Below are 10,653 nucleotides of genomic sequence, written 5' to 3' on the forward strand. Positions count from 1 at the left end.
ACAATGTACACAATGTACATCCTAACACAAAGTTGCACATACTGTTCAGTGTAGTACAGTTTATTTTGGTGTTAGATGTAACCCTGAAAAGAAAAGAAATAAGAAACAATTAAATAAATTTGCATACCAATTTACATAGGCTAATGAAATTACTAGTCCAAAATAGTTATACAGGGAATGGTGCCACAGGGAGCAAGATAAAAGCCACAGTAAAGAGGAGTACTCTAGTTAACTAAGATATACAACACAAAGGCAAACTATTCATATTCACTATCTATTATCTACTATATTATACTCTTTTTTTTTACAAATATGTATTTATTAATTTTTCAGTTTACATAAAATTACATACTGAATAACAATCATGTAAAACACAGTAAACCTTTTTCCACCCTGTTCTCCCTCCCATCAACCCTCTCCAAAGGAAGATAAAAAAATGATAATAATAATAATATAATAATTATAATAATAATAATAATATATTTTTAAAAAGACACCAAAATCAGGTAAGGAGTGTTTTATTATACTCTTAATTGTAATAATAATCAAAATCGATGATTTCTGACATGACAGAAAGTAGAATGAAGCAGTAATAATGTCAAGTTTGCAAATTTGTTAAAAAATGATCACACTACGCATATTTAGTTAATATCTAGGTTGATACTTTGACATTCCTGAATGTTTAAATTACTTACATTTAAAAAAAAAAATGAAGCCCTCTTACATTTAAAAAATTAGCTGTCTCTGCCATTTTTATTTTTTAACTTCTAAAATCCGGTGGCTTCTCAGCTCCAGTTGCCTCATTTAATAGCAAAATTTCCTCTGGTTGCACACAGGACTGTTCACTAACTGTATCATGACCACTTCGTATTCTGACAACCATTTGACACAGCTTTTGCATACTATTGCATACTCGGACGCGGGGTTTACCTCAGCCCCCACGAAACAGGCAAGTTTGAGATGACATGTTTTATTCATCGCAACGGCCCATTGTTTGACCATTAAGATGATGTAACTTCTCCATTTTGGCACGCAGGCGAACCGTCTGGGCCACGCTACATCAGGAGACGCGTCTCTTGACTTTTTGAACTCCGTTGGCTTCTCCACACGACGCCAGCCGTGTTAGCGCATCGTATATCACGGGTGAGAGGGAAACGATGGCATTGCCATTGATAGCGTTTATGCTTCGCCGCCTCACCGACATAATGAGCACATTATCTGCGCGCTCTGGGACTGCTGCTCGCCCCCGCACTTTAAATATTCACATCCTATGTTTATGGAAAAAGCCAGGTATGAGACAAGTTGGTGAAGAAAGACTGCAAAATGACTGCATCGTGTTTTTCTTCATCAATGCTTCTAGTGAAAAGAGTTTATGTTAATCTCGTTGTATATAGTGGTAGACAGCTGTCATTCTGGAGCTTCAGCACCATGGACAGGTCCAACTGTCTCTCAAATGTAGCCTACCACAGGAAAACGAATCTCGTTTTCTTCACCTTGTTTAGCCTACAACCTGTTTCGTTGTATAGCCAATCGTTTGTTTTGTACAAAAAGAGACAAACAAAACAAAACAGGAAGGATGCTTAAAGGGATAGTTCAATTTTTGACATGTTTTAGCTTACCTCAAGCTAAGGCATCCAAGATGTAAGTGTCTTTGTTTCCACAGTATTTTCGATTTTGACATTTTTCGGTCAAACCGTTCTTGTCTGTCAGTCATATAATGCAGGGGGTCCACTTCAAAGAGCAAGCACAGAGAAGTCCAAATTAAACATGATTTAATGACTCGTAAATGTAAGTACACATTGATGGCCTAAGACACGAAACGAGCGGTTTGTGTGAGAAAACGAACAGTATTTATATCGATTTTACCTCTTGTTAACAGCCATGTCCAACTGATCTGAATCAGATATCCAACTGAACCGAACTGAACCAGAGCCCATCTAACGGAGAGCCTTGGCACTTCCTATTAGCCCCATTGTGTATCATCTTGGTTGCAGTTCCATTAGAATTCCACTGGAGTGCAGAATGAATGGGAGTCTATGGAGCTAAACGGCTAAATGTGTCTCTTTCACCTGCTTGTCGTTGAATCAACATAGATTTTATTGTTGATTCCGGAAGTATAGATTATAGGCCAAAAGTCGAATAAACGAGTGGCCGTTGTTGGCCGGAACACGCTAGCATTCTGCTATTGTGTGATGTCATCACATTTTTGAATGGATATTTAGAACAGATAAGTGAACTTAAAAATGCAATTTTCAGCTGAGTGTATTAACTTAGCAACTTTCAAATTACTTGACAAAAAATTACATCCTGAGAAAAGTGGATTTCTGGGGGTGAAACCCAATAGACTCCCATTCATTCTGCACTCGACCGCGAGCGCCCCCGCATGGACAGAGACGTGTTACTGCAGCCAGTCCAGAAACCGGAAGTAACCAGCCAGTGCCATTCTCTGACTGAAGTGATCGCTTGCGTGTGTACGTCACTCAATGTTTACACAGAGATTTCGGAAGTTTTACCTTTATGACTGACAGACAACAACGGTTTGACCGAAAAATGTCAAAATTAAAAATACTTCTTGGATGCCCTTGAGGTAAGCTAAAACATATCAAAAATGTATTTCAAAGTGAACTATGCCTTTAAGTCCTTGAATTGTACGTGATTGGTAGGCCTATACAAAGACATTTTTTTCCGTTTTTTTATTTTTTATTTACTGACCTTTTGTCACACTTGTAAGGAAATACTTCCACACGGAAAATGTCTCTCTACACATAAGCCCCTTTGAAAATACTGAATGCCTCTTTTATCTGTTTGTGTAACCTTGGAAATAACACTTATTGACTGAAGTGTGTGTGTTAACATGAACATAACCTGTCATGTGAGGACATCCACTTTTCTAAGCATACAAAACATATCCAAAGGTTAGCTGTAATGTGCAGACATAAGGTCTACTAGATGAGTTTGTGGAATTTTTACAAAAATGTAATTTCCATCATTCGCAGCCTCACAATAGATGTACAACCTTGAACATGGCTTATGGTGTTTCAACGCTAACAAATGCTCCGAGAGCACTTAAAACACATCTCTTTCTCTCTTTATGGTCCTCAAAGTTAAAGGCAGGGAGCAAAAAAAAAAAAACAATTTATAGCTGTAGGCTTAAATAACTTTTAATATGAAAATGGGTGTTATTAATTGACATATTCTGTATAATTATTGGGGGAAAAGGTGCACACACAGTCACCACGCTATATGTTTTGCATTCTGACAAACACACATGTGATAGTTTATCACATTGATACTTTCCCAAGTGAAAGTTCAATTTACCAAACACGTGTACCTACAATTTAGTAAAATGCCAGTGAAATTCTACTTTGAAATTAGACTGTGGTATCATTTTGTATACAAATAAAAGCCAATGTTTAAACTAATGTTTATGGTTTGAAAATACTAAAAATTATTTTTAACATATTCAAATCACACAGCCTATATGCCACTATGATTTCAGCTATAACAGATTTCTCATTGTATAATCAACATTGATTGACTGATTAACCATTGGTTAGCCTAAGCAATTGTTGGCCAAACTCCCAAAATCTATCTAATTTAAAATTTGTTGAGGAAAACACTCACAAAATGTATTTGGAAGCATCTAGAACTTATGAAGAACATATGAAGAACATTTCGAGTTCACCTTGAAATGAACAAACATCTCTGTTGTGCAGGTTGGGAGGCTCTAAAATGTGACTTTATCAAGTGCTCGATATTGTTATTATTGTATTTTTTTTCTATTTAGTTGTTTATTTTTAACGAAGATGTCGCAATTGTAAATAAAACGGGAAAGATACAGTGAGTGTTTGATGTGCTGTGAAGATCAGCAGCGCATGCGCATTGTGCGCTCTCCAGCAAATGCAAACTTTGGCTGATGAAGACACGAAAACAAGCACCAAGGATCGATTACTGAACATTCGGTAGTACCCACATTTATTTGACCTATTATAGATTTTTCAAAAAAAATGTTGCATTTGCACAGATAGGTCAGCCTGTCGTTTTTCTTGGCAAGCGCCATATCATAGACATTATGGACACGATCAGCCTAATACGAGTGTGTCATTTAAATGAGTTTTAATAGCGACGAATGAGCAATATCCGTTGCCTGTGGCATTTTAATGTACTGTTGCCATTGTGATTTATATAATTACTCTGACTCGTTAAATCTTCTTTATTCACTTGGCTTTTATTGACATGTTTATTGCTGTCTGTCTCCAATATTTCAGCATCTCTGGATCCGCCTGATTTAATCGCAGTAAATATAACGATTCTGTAGTACAATCCTATTTGCATAAACGTTTGCTCATACGACACTGGATGTGATTGTTCAGAATCAGAAATAGATAAGAAAACGAATTGACTGTTCTGAATGTCATGGAAGCAGTTACGTCGTATGATTGATATTTGCTGCACAATAATTGTCATAATTGTGCATAAACATGCATAGTGAGTCGTTCTCTTAAACACTTTGTCATAGATGGGATAATGTAAACATTTATGCAAGGTAGATTCACTGAATGCACAAACCGGTTAGCTGGTGTGCTACAAATAAAGAGCCAACGGGATTTGCTTTATGGAATTATATTTGCCTCTCGTGAGCGGTTAGACTTTTTGTGATATGTGCATTCACTTTATGATCGAAGAACGATTTTATGTTCTCTGATATAATTGTCTGATAATGATCTTTGTGGTCTGCTGCTGTTGCTATGGTTACCTCATCAGTCCAACTCAATTTATGAAAATTGTTTACAATTTATATATTAGACGAAACGTGTGTGAATACTCTTACAACATATTATATATGCTTCTATGTATACAACTTGTACATTCCAGTCAATGTTTTCTTTGGGGTGAAATAAATTGCCCCACAACAACCAAAAATAGCGCCATGCCTTGCATATGAACGACTAATCTGCAAATGATTTATGAACCAATTTGCATTATTCCCTTTTTTAAACCTCTGTGTTCATTATTCTGATATTCAGTTTTAGCTAATGAACCATTTACAGTAGGCTACCTCCAGAGTATTCAGAAGGTAAATAAGCTTAATTATAAAGCATATAAACTCTTTGTTTAAACTGCATTTTTAATCTACAATTTAAGAGTATAGCGTAGTTAAGTGTACAGTTAAATGTAACGTATCATTAGGTAGTACCATATTAGAATCTATGGGTATATAGCATGCAAATTGAAGTAGGCATGAAATATTATGAATTACATTCAATGATGCTCTTGAGAGTGTTGATGACTGGTGAGAAGGTATCAGTGGGTGGTTTTTCACTTCTACACCATCAAGCATGGATACTGCCAAGAAACTGTTATATAACTCGATCTAAGAAGGTTAAAATATGTTGCCTTGTGATGTCTTGTGTTTTTGTCTGTAATGATGTGTGGTTGTAATCACAGGTCTGAGATGGCCTCTTGCTCTGAGGTTTGTGGGTCCGGTCACGCGGTCAACACTGGCTGTCATGTTTTCGGAGTGCGCTCCTATTTACACCACTTCTACGAGGAGTGCACAGCCTCAATGAGGGAGCAGCAGGAGGACTTTCAGGGCCAGAGATCACTGCTGCGGTGGAGCTCAGGCTTCTGGAAGGTATCAGTTTTGTTGTGTTTTGCACTTCACTAGCATGTTTGCTTGAGTCCAAAACCAAATTCGATTGACTACACTTTGCCCCGTCTGGTCTTTCAGAATGTGTTATGCTGTTTTGAAACTTATGTCCATCAAAAGCTAGTCACGGTCAGATTCACATCACACACAAACTGTCAATCACTAACCACCAGGCACTTTTCTGTCTTGACTGGTCTTTGCAAAAGTTATAAACTTAACCAATGCTTGAAAAAAAAAAAAGCTGCTGTCTTAAATTTTTAAGTACAATCAACTTGGATGTTTAAGTCACGTAAATTACATTAAACTTGCTTTAAAAAAAATATCTTGTATAACTTGTATAACTGATGTCACTAATCCGTGAAGAAGCTCACTGTAATCCCTACAAGCAGTTTGTTGTAGTCCTTAAAGGGGTCATCGGATGCAACATTCACTTTTATATGGTGTTTGTGCCTTTGCAGTGTGTGGACACAACCACCATACAATTAAAAAAAAATCTTTTTTTTAAATCCTCAAAAAGCCTAAACCCTCTCAATAATCAAGCTGTTTATATTTTCTCATGTTCCGCCCACGACCGCTAACCATGGAAGCTTGTTTCCGCCATAGAATGAAAAATATAAAAGGTAATTGCGACTTTTTATCTCACAATTCTGACTTTTTTTCTCACAATTGCAAGATGGAAAGTCAGAATTGCGTGATATAAAGTCGCAATTGCGAGATATAAAGTCAGAATTGCGAGATATAAAGTCAGAATTGCGAGATATAAAATCGCAATTGTGAGATATAAAGTCAGAATTGCGAGATATAAAGCCAGAATTGCGTGATATAAAGTCGCAATTGCGAGATATAAAGTCGCAATTGCGAGATATAAAGTCAGAATTGCGAGATATAAAGTCAGAATTGCGTGTTATAAAGTCAGAATTGTGAGATATAAAGTTAGAATTGTGAGTTATAAAGTCAGAATCGTAAGATATAAAGTCAGAATCGTGAGATATAAAGTCAGAATTGTGAGATATAAAGTCAGAATCGCAAGATATAAAGTCAGAATCGCAAGATATAAAGTCAGAATTGTGAGATTTAAACTGTTCTGAGGGAGGGAAAGTTTTTTTTTTCCCCCTATAGAATTGGCCTGATAAGTCGTAATAACTTTATTACGTAATAACGTAATAAAATAACTTTATGGCAATTCAACATAATTCTATGATACTGTGTATGATGTATTACACCATAAAGTTGGCCGACTCTGATAATAACAAATGCACATGAGCAGAAGTAGAAAAAGCGTGAGGAAGGTGCTGCAAGTGAGTTTTTTTATGACAGTGTTGTGAGAATATACGCCGCACAGCTGGGGGAGCTCAATGAGAAAACATGCGACAACAAAAGTGAAAATCAGTGAAGAAATGACTAGAGTTGCTAAGTGCCCCTTCAAGTTATTTATTCCGTGTGGTTGTTTATTTGACGGACATAGATAGATTACTCACCCTTGAAAAGCTGTGGCTGTGGTTAACCGCTTGCAAGAGAATGAAGAACACTCTTTTGTTCGCTCTTAGGTCACACTTGCGGTTGGTGTCGTGCTACTGACAGTGGGGCTGGTGATCATGACTGTGGGCTATGCCATCCCCACTCGCATTGAGGCTTTCGGTGAAGGCGAACTGCTGTTCGTGGACCACCAGGCCATGCGCCACAATCACTCGCTACACATATGTGTTCTGGTCGGGACGGGGCTTCTCACTCTGGGCGGGGTTCTGATGGCAGGTGGAATCCTGACGTCTAACTTCTCCACAACTCCCACAAAAAAGGAAGACTCAAGAGGAGACCAGAAGGGGGGGACCAAAGTCGTGAGTGCAATGAGAAGTCCAGCAGACCCTGTAATGAAGCCTCCCAGCCCGGGCTCTGGTGAAGGAGTAGTATCTCCTCTTGCTAGGGACGATAAAGTTCAGAAGTGCTCATAAAAGAGCTTTTTGACAACTCGCCCATTCAAGAGCGCTGTCAAAACAATCAGAAAAAGCTCCTTGATTATTTCAATGACAAATTTGGGTGTGTTCAATTATCAAACACTTATTTGTGTTTGATAATTGTGTGATAAGAGCCTTAAATTGTTAAAGGAGTAGTTCACTTTTTAAAAAAAACTTTTGCTGAGAATTTACTCACTCCATGTCATCCAAGATATCCACGTCATTCTTTCTTCAGTCGAAAAGAAATTAAGGTTTTTGATGAAAACATTCCATGATTTTTCTCCATATAATGGACTTCAATGGGAACCAAACGATTCAAGGTCCAAAAGACAGTTTCAGTGCAAACTGTTCAAAGGGCTTTTAAATGATTTCAGACGATGAATAAGGGTCTGATCAAGTGAAATGATCGCTCATTAAAAAAAAAAGATTTGTTCATTTTGATGAACAAGTTCGAACAGGAGAGTCACGGATGCGCATCACAGAACAGAGCAAGGCGACCATTTGAGCTGATAAAACTTAAACTTTTTTTTTTTTTTTTTTTTTAATGAGCGATCGTTTCACTTGATAAGACCCTTATTCATCGTCTGGAATTGTTTAAAGCCCTTTGAACAGTTTGCAGTTTGCACTAAAACTGTCTTTTGGACCTTGAACTGTTTGGTTCCCATTGAAGTCCATTATATGGAGAAAAATCCTGGAATGTTTTCATCAAAAACCTTAATTTCTTTTCGACTGAAGAAAGAATGACATGGACATCTTGGATGACATGGGGGTGAGTAAATTATCAGCAAAAGTTGTTTTTAAAAGTGAACTACTTCTTTAATTATTAGTAGAGCAAACCTGTGCCATCTGTTGTCCTTGTATAATTGTGGTTCGAAATAAGTTTTGTATTTTTCTACATTTCAGTATTGATCAAATTAACAGCCACTAAGTGGTTGCAAGGCAGCAAAAGAAAGCATTTATTTATTTATTTATAAATAAATTAATACTTTTATTCAGCGATTATGCATTAAGTTGATCAAAAGGTATAGTATAGTATAGTATATACTATTCACCAAAAATCCTTAAAATCATGGTTTCAGCACAACTTTTTTCAACATTGATAATAAAATGAAATGTTTCACAAGCAACAAAACAGATTTTTGAATGATTACTGAAGGATCATATGGAGTTATGATGCTGAAAATTCAGCTTTGCCATCACAGCAATAAATTAAATTTACAACAATTCAAACAAGAAACTGTTCTTTTAAATGGTAATACTTTACAATGTTACTGTTATGTCATTTGGAATGCTAATGTTTTTGAGCACAAGTTGGAGTATGTTAATTTAGGAAGAGGTTGTTTAGAAAAAAAAAAACAATCACAATGTTTAAGGAATAGCAATACAATGCTGCCTTGCAAACACTGTAGAAAATGCAGGTCTGTCATAGTAATATGAACAAATCTACTCTTAACGTTTCTATTTCTGGATCCCCGACATCTTGTCTATCAGATATTCTGCTATGTATTTCTATCTTACTCTTTCATCAGCTGCAGTTATATAGAATGTGAGAGGCTAAATGGGATTCACTGTACACAACACCTTAATTGTCTACAGTCTTATTGTCTCATTATGTTAATGTATTTAAATGCTCTTCTCTAAACAAGCCCAATAAATCAATGTCAGCATACTTAATCCACTTCTCTTTTGGTGTATTTTTTTTTCTTTTTCTGAAAGATCATCCTCATCTACACCATTTCATTCATTGATGGTGTGAATGAAATGAAAGCCACACTCAGAAAGGTGTGATCTTTTATGAAAAACAGACACCTCTTTTCATATTGCAAAGCGTTGTCTATCTGAGATCGTTTGAGTGACTGTAAATAGATACAGCGATGACTCATCCCAGCTCTGTTCCCTGCTTCCACAAAACTGCGTTCTTCCTCTTTCTTTGTCTCGCGAGGGCTCGCCGTGAGTCACCTTCTCATATAACAGTCATAGCTCACAGTACGTGGGCTGTTAACAATCAATTAACCAGTGCTCCACACATGTAGAGCCATCATCAAGGATCGTTCACTCCTCTGCGGCTACGCTTACCCGGAAAACAAGAGTGAGATGGGAAGAAATGTTGTTTGTCTTCAGCTTTAGGTCATGTGCTTGATGCCTGAAATGTGTTAGCAGCTTGTTAACACATGCTTGTTTAGAAAATCCAAATCAGATGAATGTGTTGATGTGTGCTTACTGAAAATAGGCCCTAGCATGCAGGATAAACTGCCCACTTGTATATTTTGTTAATGTTTGGAATAGGGTTTAGGTGATCAGATGTCGGTTAGTCGTGGTACCAATGGTGGTGCATCTACATTCTAAGGTCTAAGTTTATTTCTGCCTAATGAAATGTTAAATCAAAGCTTAAAAATAAAGATTTGTTTCTTGGCATTGATGGTTCCACAAAGAACTTTTAACAAACATTCATGGATCCTTTCCATTGCACAAAAGGTTCTTTTTAAGGTTCCTCTGTACAATGAATTGGAATATTGACCAGAGTTAATTTTGGTCCCAGTGACTTTCAAAATACAGACAGCTGAAACATTCTTCAAAATGTTTTTTTTTTTTTTTTTTTGTGTGTGTCCTGCAGAATAAAGAAAATCATGCAATTTTATAATGATAATTTAATGATCACATTATATTTGTGTGAATTATCCCTTTACTGTAGGTCAGCAGGCAGGTCAGTTTTTCAATACATCCATCACTCGGGTGCCTTACTACATGTCATTAACCAACAACTCACAACTGTGTGTGAGTTGGAGTATCTAAGCTCAGGCTGCATGGAGTAGAGAGACAGGCGGACACATGGAGGGTCTGTGACACTAGAGCAGTCTGTTCAGTGTGAGGAGGGGAAATGAGATGAAACTGACATGCTCCATTGACTGAGCTGTGGAAAATGACTCACTGCTGTGAGAAACTGCACACAGCAGAAATTCATTGAACCTATGAACTTTTGGCTCTGTTGAGTGATGCTGATACGCTTAAGGTTTCAAACCACAATAAAGAGCCTATTCCTATTTATCCATA

The 10,653-nt window shown here is 36.9% G+C and overlaps 1 protein-coding gene across 6 annotated transcripts in view; it reads left to right on the forward strand.

Annotated features, from left to right (window-relative positions):
* The window catches only part of nrsn1l (neurensin 1-like), a 404,164-nt gene extending 394,888 nt beyond the window's left edge, over positions 1–9,276 (forward strand). For 5 of the 6 annotated variants that reach the window (XM_089123359.1, XM_089123357.1, XM_089123360.1 and 2 more), the window contains 2 exons: positions 5,449–5,635; positions 7,198–9,276. In XM_089123359.1, the coding sequence (XP_088979485.1) occupies positions 5,449–5,635; positions 7,198–7,599 (589 nt within the window). In that variant the 3' untranslated portion in view covers positions 7,600–9,276. Of the gene's footprint in view, positions 1–3,855; positions 3,963–5,448; positions 5,636–7,197 lie in introns of those variants that run through there. The other variant, XM_039681109.2, reaches the window with a different exon arrangement.
* Positions 9,277–10,653: the final 1,377 nt, after the last annotated feature.

Source organism: Pimephales promelas, chromosome 18, assembly GCF_988280905.1.
Source record: "Pimephales promelas chromosome 18, fPimPro1.hap1.1, whole genome shotgun sequence".
NCBI classification, from domain to species: domain Eukaryota; kingdom Metazoa; phylum Chordata; class Actinopteri; order Cypriniformes; family Leuciscidae; genus Pimephales; species Pimephales promelas.